Source organism: Triturus cristatus, chromosome 4_2 (genome assembly GCF_964204655.1).
Source record: "Triturus cristatus chromosome 4_2, aTriCri1.1, whole genome shotgun sequence".
Taxonomy (NCBI): domain Eukaryota; kingdom Metazoa; phylum Chordata; class Amphibia; order Caudata; family Salamandridae; genus Triturus; species Triturus cristatus.
Window position 1 is genome coordinate 473,160,194 of NC_140586.1, and position 19,150 is coordinate 473,179,343.

At 43.1% G+C, this 19,150-nt stretch overlaps 1 protein-coding gene across 1 annotated transcript in view; it reads right to left on the reverse strand.

Annotated features, from left to right (window-relative positions):
• PTGFR (prostaglandin F receptor) overlaps positions 1-10,175 on the reverse strand; it is a 239,916-nt gene extending 229,741 nt beyond the window's left edge. Inside the window, exons 1-2 of the mRNA XM_085601973.1 lie at positions 9,926-10,175; positions 7,060-7,916 (exon numbers count right to left, since the gene is read on the reverse strand). Of these exons, the coding sequence (XP_085458099.1) occupies positions 7,060-7,857 (798 nt within the window). The 5' untranslated portion in view covers positions 7,858-7,916; positions 9,926-10,175. The remainder of the gene's footprint in view (positions 1-7,059; positions 7,917-9,925) is intronic.
• Between the last annotated feature and the right edge of the window lie 8,975 nt (positions 10,176-19,150).

Below are 19,150 nucleotides of genomic sequence, written 5' to 3' on the forward strand. Positions count from 1 at the left end.
TTCCCTGGCTGAGGGTTCAACAGGATGCTCATACCAATCACAACACTGCACTGCAACGTTGTAATTGGTCAGGGAGCCTGGGTGCGTACCAGCGTTGTGATTACTCAGTGGGGCCTGCATCCTGTTCCTCAAGTTCATCGAGGAGAGCAGGAACAGAGGCACTGGCCCCTGCTGCAAGGTAGGTTACATTTTTTTAATGTTTTTTTAATATTCGCTCAATGCGCCACCCCTCTACTGCGTGACCCTACCCCATCGCCCGCAAGTCCACCACCCAGCCCACCCTGCCACCCGTGAGCCATGCTGGCCACCACTGCTTGTGTGCTACCTCATTTATTAAAAATCTTGACCAGCACTGCCCAGTTCTTAGACATGAGACCCTGAACTTTGGTACCTCAGGGGAAATAGTTGATGTGCATTTCCCTACCATCAATTTGTCCCCATTCATTTCCTAGATATTCTCAGTGACTGTGCTATAAGCACTAAGGGGCAGATTTACTACTTCTGGCTCATCTCTGCTAATCAGCAGGGATGCGCCAGAAGAGTTGCGATGCATCTGCCCACCGGTGCGCCACCACTGATGCGCCGCATTTACAGTGCGGCGCACAGTGGCGCACAGATAGGCAGATGCGTGTCGCATCCCCCTCGTGGAAAGGCGGCGCATTGCTGGAGTTGCGTCGCAAGCACGACGCAGCTCCAGCAAGGCTCGGGGTGCCCCTATCCCTAACATGCTGCGTCAATCCTTACGCCTGCTTCAAGCAGGCGCAGGGTTTTGACACTGTATGGCCGTAAAAGTGACTGAGTGAACTCTTGTAGATTTCACTCAGCCACTTTTCGGAGGCGTTCCTGCGCCGGAACGCCCCCCCCTGTGCAGGAAGGCCCACATGTGGCGCAGGGCTTTACAATGTGACGCATCTCCCTAGATGCGTCACATTATAAATAGCCCGCAGCATGGCGCCGGCTTTGCACTGCCGCTGTGTCACAAAAGTGATACAACGGCGGCGCAAATCTGGCGTAAGGGGCTTGTAAATTTGCCCCTAAATCTCTAATCTCACCTAAAGCACTGGCCCCCCAATAAACCAATTCTTGAAACTGAGACATTACGAACTTGGCTTTTGACAAATTAACTGACTTTTTGGACTTGGGCAAAACCTGTTACAGTCTGGATGGAGCATTTTTGAGCTTTTTCGTTTCCAAGACAATTCAGTTTTCGAAACTCAGTATCGCAGGCTCAAACGCACAGGGCTGCAACGGTTCATAGCTAGCATTGTGAGACACAAGTGTAGAGAACAGACATTTTGAGCCTGACTGCATACATTTCATTAATAATCCCGGCACATATAAACTAGTCAATAAAGTTTACAAGTAAAAAAGAAATATTAATACCTCAAGCCAACTTCAAACCATATACCAAGTGAGAAAATGTGTGGATATTCTGTCCTTAATTGAATGAATGAATGAAGGGAAATTTATAACGCGCAGACTAAGCCCGAAGGCATCAAGGCGCCCGAAGGCATCAATTCCCACGGCAGATGAGTAAACACAACGATGAGGTTAATTTTTACCTCACAATATTTGTATTGTACACATTTTGCTTGACAGCAAGGGAGCACTTCACATTAATGGAGGAGCTGCAGATGACACAAGACTAGGGGTGGGCGGAATTTGCAAAATTCACTTTCGCAAACTATCGCGAAAATGTTAAAAATCTCCTGCAAACACGCAGAAATTTCGCGAAGACGCGGATGTTTTTTTCCCGCCCGTTCACGGTATTTTCTGCTTGATCGCGGCTCGCCAACTTACCCATGGGGTTGCTCACGGGCGCGGCCATCTTGTTTTCACTTGTCTTGCGGTGCATTATCGCGAGAAGAAAGGCGTGATTGCGCAACGAATGACGTTAATGCGGGCGCGAACTGTCGCGAGACAGCGCAAATGGCTACCAATAATCCAACATCTCGTGGAGAACGCGACCGGATCGGGAAAACTTGTCGGCGAACGCGGGGATTCAGTTAAGGCGATCGCGCTCACGCGAGAATGTATTTTTTACAGCGCGAGCAAGAAAAAAATTTCCGGTAAGATGAGGATTGTGGAAATTTTTACATTTTTGCGCTCTCCGCGGAACGCGAAAATGTCAAATTATCGCAATTTCCGCAAGCGGAACGGAATTTTCGCCCAGGCCTACACAAGACCATGTTCATCAAGTGGGGATTTACAGATTTAATTTTTATTTATACAACTTCACTTTTTATATTCAAATTTCATTTGACAGGTTTATTATTCCTGGAGCTGTAGTGATTTACCCAGATTCACATATATTTGCAGTGAAGTCCGATGCCTGGATTAGAAACTAGGAAGTCAGATACCAAACCCTTCCGCTGCCATCTCCTCCTTGTATGATCTCATTATTTTATTTATCGTGTAATGCGGCTTTTGAGTTTCTAACCCTCTACCACCCGTTAGAATAAAGATTGGCTGCTTAACTTTGCTGTCCCTGTATAGTCAAGAGCACAAAGGGAGCAACATGGTTATCTAACTGGGGTGCAACACTAAAGGTGAATGACAGTACTCACTAACTGATATTGCCACTGATTACTCGTGGACCGAAAATAAAGAAAAGGTCTCACCAACCATAACATCATTAATGGCACAGTGCTACTTGTGGTAATATAAAGACAAAAGCTGTATGGAAGTCTTGTGGAAAGTCAACAAAATCACAATGGGAAAAAAGAGCAAACCCGGGTTAGCAGGGTTAGGCTTTTAAGTTAACACCACATCTTGTGCTGAAAGAAGGAGTACGAAAGAAAAATGGTAAATATGAAAAAGGGACAATGAATGCTGGAAAGAAGGTGAAATGAATGAAGATCTAACAGTATTATCTTTAGTTACTTGGATTGCAGTGCACACATTGATAAATGAGGCTTGTTCTCCATCCAGAAAACGCATCGCTGCAATGCACCAATTTAGGTAAGAGTGAAAAACTCAACTCTTTAAAAAACACTACATCACAATGCATCAACCGTCCACAGCCCAGCGTCCTTTGCTGTCATGAGTTGACTTTCTGCCTGTCTTTTATCAAGTACAGATCTCTGATGCCTTTTGGCTAAGGTTGCGCTATAGAAAGACCACATACATTCATTCATATATGCATACTTTGGCAAAGCCACTATATCGAGCCATTATATAATGAAAAACATCATGCTCACCAAATTTAATTTATTTGCTGATCCTATGTGCCCACATTCACCTCCTCAAAAATCCTGTGAATATCTATGCATGATGTGGAGCAGACAATACCATGGACAGACTCAAGTGCCCGCCATAATCCCTCTCCCACCTCATATGGTACGGTCTCTCCATCCCCATCCCCCACAAACGCCCTCACTCGACCTCATTGGCAGAGGTGTTCTTTGCATCCTTACTAGTCTCTGATGTTGACTTCTGATTCATAGGTGGCAATGACCAGTTTAATCACCTGGATGGTGCCATACATACTGGTCAGATCCAAAGTGGATTAGCTGCTTCCTCTGGTGTTGCATTTATTGCTATCCATGGCCACCCTATGGCCCTGGATGAAGGCGAGTTGCCTAGTAATATCTGGTGATAATCCTGCCAGCCTTACTAGTATATGCAGATGCCAGTGATGAAGTCCCACCTGTTGGACAGGGTCTAAAGGTTCGGCTTTGACTAGAGCACATTGCCCAAGTGCATTCCTGTGGCTCCAATGCCAGCATCTCCTCAAGTTGGTTTCTTCTCCTCCCCACCAGCCTGAGAAGCAGCCACTATGCTTCATCTGGGTAGAGACGGAAATCAGCAGAAGATGACATGAGGACGCCTGGATGCTGCTACTTCCACCACCAGTTGTCATTTGAAAATATGAAATGGCAACATATTTATATTAATCCCCATGCATTACATATATTAAATGGGTCACAAATTTCAGTTCAGATCATTAGTCTTAAACAACAAAAATATTCTGCCAGCACTATACCCTGTATATGCTGTTCAGGCACCTGTCAGAGAGAGAAAAGCTCTCACTGCAAGATGGCACTCACTACCGCACCTCGCCCTTACATACACATTATTTTCACTTTCCCAAGCCCTCTTCTAAAGATTTCTCTTCAAAGGGAATAAGATGGAAGGTCTAACCATATGGTGTGTGAGAGAATGTTAAGCAACAAGTATGTACTGAACAACACAAATAAGCATGTATGAACTATTGGGTTACACCACAGATATCAACTAACCAGCAGCAGCTTCATGTGGGATCCTTTGTTTCACATGAATACTGAGGGAGAAACAGGTAACATGCCATCACCCATGACAGGCTTGTCCTATGGGATGATTCAATATGCAAATGACATTACAAACATAACAATGGCTGATTGGGGCTGCCCAAAGCTGAGTCAGGCAGTGGCTAACTAGGCACTTTGCCACCCGTGAAGGTCCCTGACTTTGCTGCCCCGAGACGGCCACACTGAAGAGCGGGGGGATGCTGACAATGATTCCTGTGTTTGCTGCACCTGCGGCAAACTCATGTAAGAGCGGTGTGAAGACCGCCACTCCTAAAACTTGTGCCGCCCAGGGTGGACCCCCCTTGCTACGCCGCTGAGCTCAGGTAGAAAGTTAAAGCTTTGTTGACATCAAACTTTGAAAGGAACACTCAATGCCATATCATGGGATGAACTGAACATATAAAATATGAATTGCAGCATGATGAGCTCACAAATAGGCAGGTATTGGCGGGATATCATTTCTAGTTTCTACTCTGTAGCTGTAATTAGTTTAGTAATAGAAGGAAGAAATTTAAGAATTCTCTCTGCATAGGGGGAGGGGCAGGTTGCTGACATTAGAAGATGTCAGGATGGTCTTGTTGGTTGTTAAGAGGTGCAACCTCAACCTTACAACAGTGGATCTTGGAAACCTAATTAAAGAGAAGTGAGGAGTAACACAATTTGTGGGTAGGAATTCAACACAAATTGGAAAGCAAAGGGAAAACCATGGATGGAAAGAGAGAGAGAAACACAGACGGATCAAATCAAGAAAAATGGGACTGCAGTTTGTGCAATAGTGTGCCCACAAACCATGCTATATGGCCACTTCTCTCAAAGTGACCATCTCACCTGTGAATGTCTTCTTCCCTCATAGCAAGTGCAAGAGAAAAAAAATAACATACTATGTTTAGGAATGAAAATAAATACTCAAATCTAACTCTCTATAAAGAACATCCACATAGTTTACCAAATCATTCAGGAGACTTCCAGTCCTGGTCCAGGCCTGATCATTATTTAAGTTGCGAAAATCATAACTAGCTGGATTACTACAGACTCAGGTTGCTGGGAGGTTGCATCTGTGCCTTTGGAAGTAATTTCAGGTTCCCTTGTTAACAGTTACAATTGAGAACCTGATGGGAAGAATATTGTAAAAACCTTTTCCCAGTCCAGAACCATCTTGAATTCGGAAATAGATTCCCCAGAGCATGACCATTTTTGATAGAGAATGATTTTCTTTAATATATCAATGGGTCTGTGTGCTCTACATAATGATTCACTTTCCTCTGGGATCCAGAGAGAGAACCACTTCTTGTAGAGGGTGATGGGGTGGGGAGGAGACATGTTCTGGGCTGTACACAGCCGTCTTCTTGTGTGATTTCCCTCTATGCCTTCTGAGCCATGTATTTGGACAGAAGTACCAAGAGGGTCAGCAAAGCAACATTACTCACTTGGCGAAAGGAAATGGGGTAGGCCTGAGAGGTCAAGAATATGCTGGGCCACAGAGAGTCTACCATCGCTCTGTACAAATCAATGAGGAGGTGTGAAGGTATCTTAAGAGTTATATTCACTGAGGCAATAGTGTGTGTGTGCTTGTGTGAGTGCCTATGTGCGTGTCTGTGTATATGTGTTTTTGTGTGTGTGTGTGCACGCGGGGCATATTATCAAGAACGGCATTAAAATTATCGCCGCTTTAGAGGCAGAAAACTGCCGCTAAAGCGGCGATAATGGGCTTGATAATATGCCCTGGAAAATTCCAATAGAAGCCCATGTTGACACGAGAACATGGGTTTCTATTGGAATTCTCAAGGGCATATTATCAAGCCCATTATCGCCGCTTCTAAAGCGGCGTAATTTAAACGCCGTTTCTTGATAATATGCCCCTTTGTGTCTTGTGTGGGTGTGCCTGTCTAAGATTAAGCAGGGAGCATTTTATTATATTCTATTAAATATAAAGAGTTTTTATCCAGTCTATTGTCAGAGACTCCATTTTATTCTGGAGTTCCTGAAATGAGCTGTGTTTTTGCCTGATGGATGAGTAAGTCTATGAGGCAGTCTGTATACTGGATGGGCCAAATTATTCTTCCAATAGCAAAATGGGTGGAATTCACTAGAGGTTTTCCATCCTCTTCCTGGACTGAAAAGGACTACATTTACCTAAGTGGGATGAAATTATGCTAAAAACTTTGATTGGCTAAACATCACAACATCGTGGCCAATGAGAATGCCCAAACAAAGGAAATAGAACAGATTATGCTTTTAAAATGCATATTGTGGTTGTTATGTGAATATCAGCTGTGACCAACTCCTTTGATTCGACCAGGTGCAGAAGCCTGGCAGTGGCGGAATACCTAGGCATCCGCTACTCAGTCCTGCAACGTCAACAAGGGGGTACTTCACCCAGCCATAGTCCTTATCATTCACCAATCCATATCTTTCTGTGTAAATACCAACACCTATCATGTTATAAATTCAATTTAAATAGGCGAGTTTAATAATTAGTCAAATGTCACTGTTGGTGTTATTCCATGCCTGTATTAACTTGTTCCTTTCTGTTGCATCCTGATGTACCAATTTATGCTACAAATTATTTGTCTAAAGAGCTGTTTTGATGATTTCCCTTTCTAATGATACTTTGATGAATGACCTACTCGAGTAAAATAGGAGACACATACATTACTTCACGTAACACCGCATGCCCAAAGGGCTACCAGATGTGGCAGACCTGAACAGCAAAAGGAAGCATTGAGGCAAATGCATGCATCCAAAATATGTACACATCCTGTTCGCTTACCAGAAAAGGAGTCCAGCATATACACGAAACGCACATGATGGCCAGCAGCTGAATTATCATTTCAAAATGATGAGATCTGCCTTGGCGGTTTTGTTTGTTTTTCCTTTTCACTCTAATCAGGGTAACTCCAGTGACTGCATTGCAGAGGAATGAAATAAAGAGCGATAGCAGTCCTAGGCTGGAGAAAAGGAGAAGGTAGCATCGATCACTCCATTCTTTCACCTGTTCTGTCTTATAAAAACACCAAGTTCTGGATGCTTGGACTTCATAGGTTCTTAGGCTGAGGATGGGCAGTGAAGCTATGAACAACGCAAAGAGCCCCACCATCACCAGAATTATTTTCACGTGTTTGGAGGTCATCTTCGTCGAATGGAAAATTGGCTTGGTGACACCAATGCAACGTTCAACCGCCATCACACCACCAAGCAAGAGTGGACACAGGCCAAAGAAGACCATGCACAAGCCAAAAATGCTGCAGAGAATGTTCGACTGATCAATGCGTATCCAGTCCCTGTTGGACGCGTAGACGAACACCGCTATGGTCCCATTGATGAGGTGGCCGAAGAGGTCCGTGATCACCAGGCTACTGGCGAAGAGCAGAAACGACGCCTTGGACTTTTTCCTGAATCTCTGATACGCCTTCATCAGGATTGCAGTTGCCAGGCTGTTGGATGTTATGCCGACTGTCATAAAGATGAGAGGGAAAATAACTGAAACCTTCTGCTCGGTGTGGCAGGTTACGTTAGACAGACTCTCAATGTCTGGCAAAGTTCTTCTGTCTGAGCTGTTGAGGAGCATTGTTAGTATGGTTGGCAAGATCTTTAGAACATTTTAGGAGGACTCGAATTAATGGGCCCCTGTAATATAAAAGCACATGTTAGAGAAGTCCCATAAATCACCCGAGACTTAGAAACGAATCCAACATTGGATACTTTGCTTTTGTTTTTCATGTCACAGGCAGCTCTCAATCGTGGGAAAGTATGTGTGCTGCTTTGTACTGCAATGGGAGTTGAGCAACTCCCTAACACGTCTAAATCAAAATGCCTCACCCTGCCTGCCGACCAACACTGTGCTATTTCCATCTCCAGAGCAGCAGGACAGGAGACGTTACAATATACCATCAGCAGTTAGGAATGTTCCCTAAGCTTCAATAGGGACAGAAACTATTGCGAATGTTACTGTCTTATTTAACATACCAGGTTTATACATCATTTAATAGTGTCATTGAACGTTGCTGTTTCTTAATGATTCCACTTGAGGCAGACAGGAGATCTGAGACACAGGCAGCTGCGGCGATTAGCAAAAGATCACACACTGTAGTGAAACGTGGAAGCCAGGATTACAACACAGGGCCACTGGAAAAAACAGCTACTAATCTACATCTCCATATATAGAGGTGCTTAATGCATACCAAAGCTAGTGCCATTCATATGGAGAAATAGTACACATCTATCAAAACACACATCATGTGTTCCTCTGCCACCGGGAAGTGCTGTCGTTGGTCCCAGAAACACAGAAAATGCCACTGGCGTTTATTATATCTGCCAAATAGCTGCTGGGTCATAGGATGTAACAAATGTATGCTTGTTGTGCATTTTACACAATCGCACATGCGGTTTGTGAAGACATGAATCACAGCTGGCAAAACATACAATACAGATATTGTAAATCTAGATCCATAAAGCGTGACACGCAGCTGCGATGTGTTCATGACTTTACCGTGGGCGTGGGCGTGGGGTGCACACACCTCAACGCATTGCCTAAGGCGACTACATAAGGAGGAGAAAAAAGTGAACACAGATTGTGGGTACTAAGGGCTCGAACATAGCAAAACCACCTACTTAAAATGTGCAGCGCACCTGACAAGTTCACGCAGCTCCTGGTGTTTGGAAAATGCTTATAGGTCGATAACAATTTTCGTGAATATGTAGATACACTTACATCAAAAACAGAGACCCGTGGGTTGGGACCCACCTCCTTTTCCTAGTTCTAACATGACATCGGCTCACTTTAATAATGCATTTATATTTTAGTTCCCACACTAAACAGAGCTCTATGCTAATGCAGACAAGCAAAAAAAAAACAACAGTGCTGAATCCTTGAACACCATAAAACACCCCGAAAGTATAAATATAAAGCACAAAATGGTAAAAAAAATACTTAATATTCATATTTCCTTCAATATTTAAAAGTCTATAATCAACAAGGTACTGCCCTGAAACTCTAATAAACACTGTGCACGTGGCCAGCGGGTTTCCTAAATGTCATAGTTTAATTATAAAAATACAGCCATATTCGAGTTATAATATATTTTAAAGGAACCATTGACATACCATTCCAGGAAAAAACGTTCCCTCCATCTCGCTATATCGTATCACAAGTGAAATAATGCGACCAGTGCCATAAGAGCACCTATGCAAGCGTCTTCACCACTGGCGAAGGCAAGCAGAAAGACTTTCCATTCCTGCCAGAAACATTTCCCCGGAGGAGTAACACGACAAGCCAGGCGCTGCTTTCACAAAGTAGAAAAAATAAAATTACAGAGTTGCTGTTTCCACTGAGTCTCCCAGTGCATTTTAAAGTAGTATCCACCGGATGGAAAACGAATAAGCCGTTTACTTTAATTGCACGATAGGCAACTCTAGCGAATAAGTAACTATAAAATCGCGTTGGACTTGGGAGTGAGGCACACAGTGTACTTCGGGTGCGAGGGAGCCCACGAACTACCTCATGCCAAGCAAGAGCGTAGTCCTAGTCAGAAGCATGAGTGGTCCGTCTCTGCTCCCTGTGACTAAGCGGGGGGATTTCTGGATACTTTCCTTACCCTAGCAGGTGTGGGCGCACAGACCCGGGCAACGGTACTTACTTTGGGGTGCTCCATCCCAATCCCCGGCCCCGGATCTTCAGGGTTCAAAGGTAAGCAGATGGGGTGCCCAGATCCGCGTGTCCATGGCTGCTGCTGCTGGAGGCACCGCACCTCTGCTGTCCTGGGAGCAGTTGCAGCCGCGCGCGGGGAGAGGTAAGCTGCCCTCTGGCAGCCCTGCAAGCGCACCGGCTCTGCTTCTGCGAGGAAGCGGCGCGCTCCGGCCGCGCTCACGCTGCTCATCCCTGGCAGTGCGCGCACTGCGGAGGAGCCGCCTACCCCCACTTGTCGCCACTGCCTGGCCGCCCTGTCCCGCCACACGTCAGAGCGGTGTCAGGGGCAGGCGTGCGTATGTTCCTTAAGGCTTATCCCACACCGTATCTAAAGTGAAGAATAAAAAAAACGCGCCCGAGGGTTTTACTGGCAAGGGAATAAGGACGTCTAGTGTTGCTGTGTAGCGACAGCTTCTAACTGCAATGAGAATGCCGCTCGCTCGGTATGTTTTTAATAACGGTGCCTTAATTAATGAAAGGTGTGAATTAAACACACGATCCTAAAACATCAGTTTTGCTAGAGTAACGGAGAATTCATGACCCTGTCTCAACTCAATTCCCTTTGGAAGATGAGAAGGCGAGTTGTGCAATAACTTGCAGGAATTCCTTAGTCTCAAAACAAATGAAAATAAATACATTTGCCCGGGGTGGTCTTCTTTAAAGAAAGACATGAGTATGTCGAAATCGCTACCTTCTGGAAGCATGCGTTCTCGAAGTAAGCGGATAGCCCCCTTCTGTATGAAAGATTTGCAGAATGATGTTAACACTACACCTTAGCAGGACTGTTGTACCTTTGATGGGACTGAACCTGCGCTTGCCTCAGCCATGGCTTTGCCAGGGCAGCGTTAGCAATTCTTTGTAGGACTTGGACACATTCTAATTATGCCCCGGAATAAAATTCCAGTAAATTTGCAATTGCATGAATTTCGCGTTACGCTGTTTGCGGGAAATTACGCCAGTACGCGACATGTCGATATTAAAATCAGTTTAGCAATATTTTATTATGGAAGTATGAGAAGAATGTAAACAACCAAGACGCAAGTAGCTTTTGTTAGGACACCTGTCTTTTCTGTGCTTTTGCACTAAATGTACATCTTGTATTTTGCTTAATTTCAGCTACTTTTTGAGGGAATTTCGTGCAATTACACAAATGCGAGTTATGTACTTTTCGCACCCCTCCCCTCCAATCCTAATAGGACAGTACAGGTATATCTGCGCAGTATTATTATACTTATAATGGTCTTCAGTAACACTTCTTAGTAGGTTTGCTGCACCATTAACGTCGCAGTATCCACACTCCCACCAAGGGCTTCTATACGTTTAACAAACAGGACAGTAAATTCACAATAGATTGACACTGCCTTTGGTATAATGATTGCAGGTATCCGACATTGTAAGCACTTGGCAAGAGCCCCTGGTTAAACACAGAGGGGTGTCATAAGTCACACTCTGTGGTGGGAAGTGGGACCATGTTACAATACCATTGGTGGAAAACTAGGGAGCTGGCCATCAATGTCTTGCGAGAAATGCGCATGCGCGGGCGTCCGCGCATGCGCGGGCGTCCGCGCATGCGCATTTGTCAGGAAAATTGAAAACCAGGAAGAGGGAGCCCCGGGAGACGCCGCGCGTCAGGTAAGTGCCTTTAATTTGCTTTATTACAAATTTATTTTAGCTTTTTAAAAGTAGGGCGGGCGGGAGGCGGGTGGTGGGCGGCAGGCAGCTACGCTTCGCCCTCGCGTGTGCGTAGGCGCTGCCTGCTTCGCCTACTTCGAAAACTGCGAAGCAGGCAGCGCTACGTACACTACGTGGGCGAAGCGTAGTGTCGCGCCCAGGGTTACTAATAATGAAAATGCATCATTGAATCCGCAGGTGCAGAATGAGGTGAGTGGTCAACTGCAAGAACAGCAGCAGGTCGTTACTTCACAGAACCAGGTGCCAGAACCACCTTTCCCGCAGAGCAGAAACACTCAGAAGTATAGTAATGAATCGGGATTCTACAATGAAGAACAAGTAAATAAACCGCCGCGCGCTCGCGCCGTTTCACAGTATTGACTGCAACCCGATGAGAGTGACTCAGAGGAAAGCTATTGACGGTGCCGAAAGGAGGAAGAAGAGTGCGTACTTGGCGCAACTCTAGAAGTAGACCAGACAGGACCATTTGTAGATGGGAAGGTTAATGATGAAAATATTACTTTCCTAGTGGATACTGGTGCTACTCGATCAACTGTTAGATCAGCTGATGTTAAGAATCTTCTTCTTTCGGATGAAACAATCCAAGTGGTTGGTGTGTCCAACAGACAGTTAAAAATGTTTTTGACAGAACCAGTGAAAGTTAGTATAGGGAAATTTACAGAGATGCAACGCTTTGTTGTGTGTGACACCAGTCCGGTGAATTTATTAGGTAGGGACTTGTTGTGCAAGATGAATTGCACTATATTCTGTACTCCAGATGAAATAGCATTTGAAACACCAGATGAGGATGTGCTATATAAAATGACTATAGCTAACAGAGAAAATGAGGTAACTGAGACTTATGCAATATTCAACCCTGATGAATTACCTAAAGAACTAAAACAGTCAGTGAAGGCAGAAGTGTGGGATTTTACTGGAGAAGATGTAGGATTAATGAGAAACGTAGATCCAGTCAGAATAACTGTGAAGGAAGGAATAAGCTATCCAAATATCCCTCAGTACAGATTGACACCGGAGATGATTGAAGGGGTTACTCCAATAACTGTGAAAATGACCAAGCAAGGAATTTTGAGAGAAATCATGAGTAGTCCATGTAATTCACCGATAATGGGACTGAAAAAGCCTAATGGGAAATTCAGAAAAGTGCAAGATTTGAGAAAGGTAAACAAAATTGTGGAATCATGCTGTCCTATTGTGCCAAACCCATCAGTAATTCTGTACCAGATTCCTCATGATGCGGAATGGTATACAGTGATTGATTTATGTCATGCATTCTTCTCTATCCCATTGCACCACGACAGTCAGCCAATTTTTGCATTTCGTTTTGGAGAGCGGATTTTGGCATGGTGCCGAATCCCACAGGGGTATACAGAGAGCCCCTCAATATTCAATCAATTGTTGAAGAAATCTTTGGAAAGTCTGCAAATGCCTGAAAGTTCAGTACTAGTGCAATATATCGACGACCTTTTGGATGCGTCGAAAACACGTGAAGCTTGCGAGGTAGACACAATAGCACTACTGAATCATTTGGCAGACGGAGGATTGAAAGTGTCACCAGCAAAATTACAGTATTGTAAGAAAGAAGTATAATATTTGGGACATAAAATTGAGAAAGGACTGAGAAAAGTAACAATAGACAAAATCAGAATTATAAAAGGAATGAGAGCCCCCAGGACCCAAAGAGAGGTGAGAATGTTTCTGGGAATGGTGGGGTACTGCCGTCAGTGGATTAGCAACTTTTCCTTGTTGCAAAACCCTTGGTACGACTAACAAGGAGTGATGTAAAAGATCCCCTTGAACTGAACAAGGAAGAATTGGCAGAATTCAAAAGATTAAAAGAGGGTTTGTGTGAAGCACCAGCACTGGGCATGCCTGACTATGAGAAAGAGTTTGAGTTGTATTGCAGTGAGAGAAATGGATGTGCACTCTCTGTGTTGATCCAGAAGCATGGAAGGTTGAGGAGACCAATTGCATATTTTTCCTCAATGCTAGACCCAGTGGCTGCAGCTTTACCTGGGTGTCTGAAAGCAGTGGCTGCAACATGTCGGAGTTTGGAGCAGAGTGAAAGTATTGTGATGGGGTATCCATTGAAAGTGTTTGTACCTCATGATGTGGCGATTCTTTTAACAAGGAGTCGTACTCAGTATATGACACATAGTCGGCTGACTAAGTATGAGAAGGTCATATTAGGTGCAACAAATGTGAGCCTTGTGAGATGTGTGAATGTGAATCCTGCAACGTTGTTACCTGATGCTGAGAATGTGGAAGTGAGAGATGAAGCAGATCATGATTGTTTGGATGTGCTTGAGTATTGCACAAAGCCACGACCAGATATAAAAGATGTACCTCTGCCAGAAAGTGATTTTGTGTTGTTTGTTGATGGGTCATGTTTGAGAACAGATGAAGGAGTGCTAAGCGCAGCATATGCAGTATGCACGGTTGCAGCAGTGATGGAAGCATCTTATTTGAAAGGAGTGAGGTCAGCCCAAGTAGCTGAACTTGTTGCTCTGACCAAAGCATGTAAAATTGGGAAAAGTGTGAGAGTGACTGTGATAACTGACAGCCAGTATGGCTTCGGGGTCGTCCATGATTTCGGCCAGCTTTGGCTGCAAAGAGGTTTCCTGACCTCAAGTGGAACCCCTATAAAGAATACAGAAGTGGTTGGAAAGTTGATTGAGGCGATACAGCTGCCTAAACAATTGGCTGTGGTAAAATGTGCTGCCCATAGTCAAGGTAGTGATTACATCACTACTGGAAACAGGTATGCGAATGATATGGCACAGTATTGTGCACAGAACCAGAATTCAGTCAATCGGGCCAAGGAGAGAGAAATGTCTTCTTGCTCAGTAATGTTTACTAACACAGTAGGAACTTGGGAAGAAGTGAGACAATTGCAGGAAGAGTCAGGAGATGAGGAAATGAAACAATGGATAAAAGCAGGGTGTGCACCAAGAGAGAAGGACCGTGTGTGGGTCTATCGAGATGGAAGACCAGTAATGCCTGATAGCATGATGTCTACCATGGCACGGATGTATCATGGCCAGGGACACATAGGGAGAGACGCCATGATAAGGTCTTTTAAGCAGACCTGGTACAATCCAAAATTCAGACTTGTAGCAGAAAGCCTGTGTCAGAGATGCCTGATATGTCAGCAATACAATCCTGGAAGAAAGACAGTGGTGAGTCTAGGAACCATAGGCCGAGAAGGTGGACCTTTCACCAGAATGCAGGTTGACTTCATTGAAATGCCTCCGTGTAACAGACGGAGGTATGTTCTGGCTGTAGTTTGCCTATTCTCCAGGTGGGTGGAAGCATTCCCAACAAGAAGAAATGATGGGATGACAGTGGCAAAGCTACTTTTGAGAGAATTCATCCCCAGGTTTGGGTTCCCAGTGACTTTTGAATCAGACAGAGGAGGACAATTTCATAATCAGATTGTAAAATTGATTTGTGAAGCATTGAATGTACAACAGAAACTACATTGTGCCTACCGCCCAGAGGCTTCTGGTGTGGTTGAACAGATGAATGGTACAATCTGGTATGAAATGGCCTGATGTCTTGCCTCTTGTTTTAATGACCCTTAGAGCAACACCAGACAGAACCACAGGGATAAGTCCTCATGAAATAGTCATGGGACGAGCGATGAGGCATGTTTACATTCCAGTCAACAAGCTGATGACAATAACTGATGACATGGTTTTGGAATACTGTAAAGGCCTGGCTGACGCAGTTCATTCTGTGTTTCATCAGGTTGGAGCGGATGCCACCACCCTTGAAAGGAAGCCAGCCCATGATCTGAGCCCAGGAGACTGGGTAAGGATAAAAGTCCACAGAAGAAGGAATTGTTTGGTTCCAAGGTGGGGAAAACTAAGACAAGTCATTCTGACCACAACAACAGCTGTGAAGTGTGCTGGAGTGAAAAATTGGATCCATGCCAGCCATACTTTGAGGATACCAAATCCAGTTGACGGCAAAGGAAAAGAGTACTATGACGAATCAGAGTCAAGTACTGAATCAGATAATGAAGAGCCAAGAACACAAGAAAATCCTGAAAGGGGGGAAAAAGAACCTGATCAAATATTAGTCCACAGAATTATCTCTCTGAGAAGACGATTGCAGATTTCTGATATCAGTTCAGATTCTGAAGACGAACAAGGGAGACAAGGTCCCAGAAAAGAACACAGAAAGAAAAAAGGAAAAGACAACGAAGAAGCAGTAAAAGGAATTGGAGAGAAGAAAGTTTCAGATGAAAGATCAAGAGAAATTCCACCCGAAATAATAGATCAACGTGAAACAGGGACAGGTACAGAGAGAGAGGGACAGATTGCGGAAGACCCCCGAGGAGGTGTAGGGAACTGCAACATCCAGCTAGGTGAAGGGACAAGTAGCCAGCAGGAAGATTGCGTGTCGGAGACCCGAGGAGGGACAGAAGTAGGGAAAGCAGTGGTTGAAAAAGAAGTTGTCGAAAAGAAAAAGCAAGTTGAGACAGAATCTGAAGAGAGTGAAAATGAGATACCAGAAGGACGAGTTCTAAGAAAAAGAGCTTGGAGAGAGGAAAAGAACAATAAACAAAGTAAACAGAAAAGAGTCAAAAAGGATGAAGTGTGGCCAAATAAAATAAAGAGATTGAGATATCGGCTGACACGAGTAAAATCACCGAGAGCAGATCAGGTGAATGAAGTGACAAGCCAAGACAAATCAAAAGAAGAAGAGATTAATCAAGAAGAGGGAAAAAGAACAAGGAAACCCAACCAGAAGTATAAGTCACCAGAATGGACGTACGTGGCACTGCCTGAAACGGAAGAATAGGCAGATAGTCAAGGAAATCCAGAGGAGGCTGTACTGAAAGTGGTTGAAGAAGAGGAAGAAGCAGGAATCCTGAGAGTTATCGTATCCGACATCGGAGAAGAAGAAACGGAAGATCAGGAAATTCTGTATTTGGATGAACAGAAAGAAGTGAAAAACGATGAAATGCCAAACTGAGAAAATCTAGAAAACTACTGATAAAGAAGTAACAATTGAATCAAACGATAGATACTGGTAGAACTAAGTAGGGCCTTAGAGGCCTAATATTAGAGAACTAGTTGCGAAATAAAGAGGCTAAGTCAAAATACACAGTCCAAAATAACAAGATGGCTAACATAGATAGTAGTAAAAGTAGATGTACATTCATGAAAAGATGGTGTAAAATGTGTTGTTGTTGTACAGGATTATTAATGCTTCTATGGAGCATACTTGCTCTGCTGATTTCTTTTAAGGTCACTATAGATACACTAGAAGGACACACTGAAAACATTACTAACATAAAGAAGATTCCAAAAGTAGTTCCAACTAGAAGAGATAATAAATATTTACATAAGGATAGGTCTATTAATGATTTTTCAAATAATGTGTTTTCAAAGTTATTGTATGAATATGTAAAGATCATGGACGTAAGGGACTGCTACGTATGTATGCAGTTACCTGCATCTGTATCAGAGGGAGTGACTTATCATCACCTTCCAGCAACATATGGAATAGCATGTAGTATGATAGCAAGCTTATTTTATGAGACAGGTAAATTAGATTATAATTTTTCAGATGTAGATAACATTTTTGTGCAAGTATCTGCTAATAACAAACTAAACAAAGTAAGACCTGCTAAGGTATTAGGCGAATTTTTCTTAGTAACTAAGGAGCTAACATTAGAGTATACATTTAAAAATAATTTGACATGCAGTTTGAAGAATGAAGAAAAGACATTCCTAGACATGGTCGAGGAAAGGAGATTGAAAATGAAAAGAAAGGGATCCGAAGGAAAAGGGGAGAAAACAGTCTGGGATGTAGAAATGGAAAAACATATGAAGGGAGAGTCTAATCCAACTTTAGCTCTAGATTGGCCTCAGAAAGGGAAACTGTGTATAAGAAGAAATCAAACGGCGTACGATAATCATTTTGTAGGGAATAGTGAGTGCCATGATACATACCGAATCATAGGTGGATGGGGATTTAAAGGTGGAAGAGATCCAGTTTTTCCTGGACTTTATTTTATTTGTGGGAACAGGGCATATTATTGTTTGCCAGACCATTGGTATGGCACGTTACGTAGGCCTGGTCTTTCCAAAAATCTTTCACATGGACAGAGGTAAAGATGGTGTACATAGGTTAGGTAATCAATTAACACGTAGTAAAAGAGAATCTTGGGCAGAATTGAATTTTTGGAGCATTGATACCAGCAGTGGGAATATCTCTGAATGCGAACAATATTAGAAGATTATCAACAGTAGTGGATCACTTGTCAACAAGCACCGCTGGAGGATTTTTATTGGTTAATACTGAAATGGTTGCCATGCGTGCTATGGTAATGCAAAATCGACTTGCCCTTGATATCTTATTGGCAAAAGAGGGTGGAGTCTGTCGAATGCTGAAAGTTCAACATTGTTGCACTTATATTCCAGACGAAAGTAAAGATCTAAAAGTTTACATAAAAAATATTACTGAATTGCATGACGAAATTGTACCACTGGAGGTTGAAGGTGTTTGAGAAAAGATTGGGAAGAAAATTGCTGCTATTAAAAATTTCTTAGTTAAAATAGGTAGTACAGTTATAGGTAAAATATTATTCCCATTAACTTGTGTGATTTTCATGTTACTAATATTAAGATTAGGATGTATGTGTTGTAAAAACAAGAAAACAAAGAATAAAATAAAAAGAGAAAAACTAAAAAGAAAGAAGGATCCAGAAGGAGACTTAACAGAGATAACTTTAGAAGAGTGGAAAGAAAGTTTGTATAAAAAGGCAAAAAGAGATGAAGAAGCAACTGAACTATAATTAAGAGCAAGAATGCATTTCAATTTTCTGTAAAAGGGTGAATAAAGTTAGTGTTGTGGTGGTGATAAAATCACCAAAGGGGGGATTGCTGGAGTGGGGTTTTCTTTAAAAAAATTGTATACCCTCTCCATTTTTCATGTTTAGATTAAAATGAATAATGAATTAATAGTAATTGTACTAATTGTTGGCTGTGTTAATTGACCAACATTACTAATATAAGAAATACACGTGGGAATTGCATTTGGATGGCCTAATTAATGACGTAAACTAATTTTGTATGCATATTATTAATAGACAATCAGAAATTGCATGATTATATGTTGCTTTCCTGAAGTATTCGTGATGTGTGCTTTATTAATGTGAATATAACCCGCATTAAGTGTTGCTTCTGCTAGATAAATACATACACATATGGGTATTAGTAAGGGGATAACAGATTATTAGTCATTTCCATGTATTAATTACATTTTTTGTGTTTCTTTGCTTAAGTTGACCATTTGGTGGCCACAAAATGTCCGACATCCCTATTAGACGAAAACGAGTCCATTATGAGCATCTCTGGGTGAAGTGCGCATGCATCGCCATCAGCTGCAGTAGCCTCTGGACGACCCCAACTCAACTGTGTCACCCAAGGACACACCGGGCTTTCGGCCAGCTGCTCTGAAAGAAACA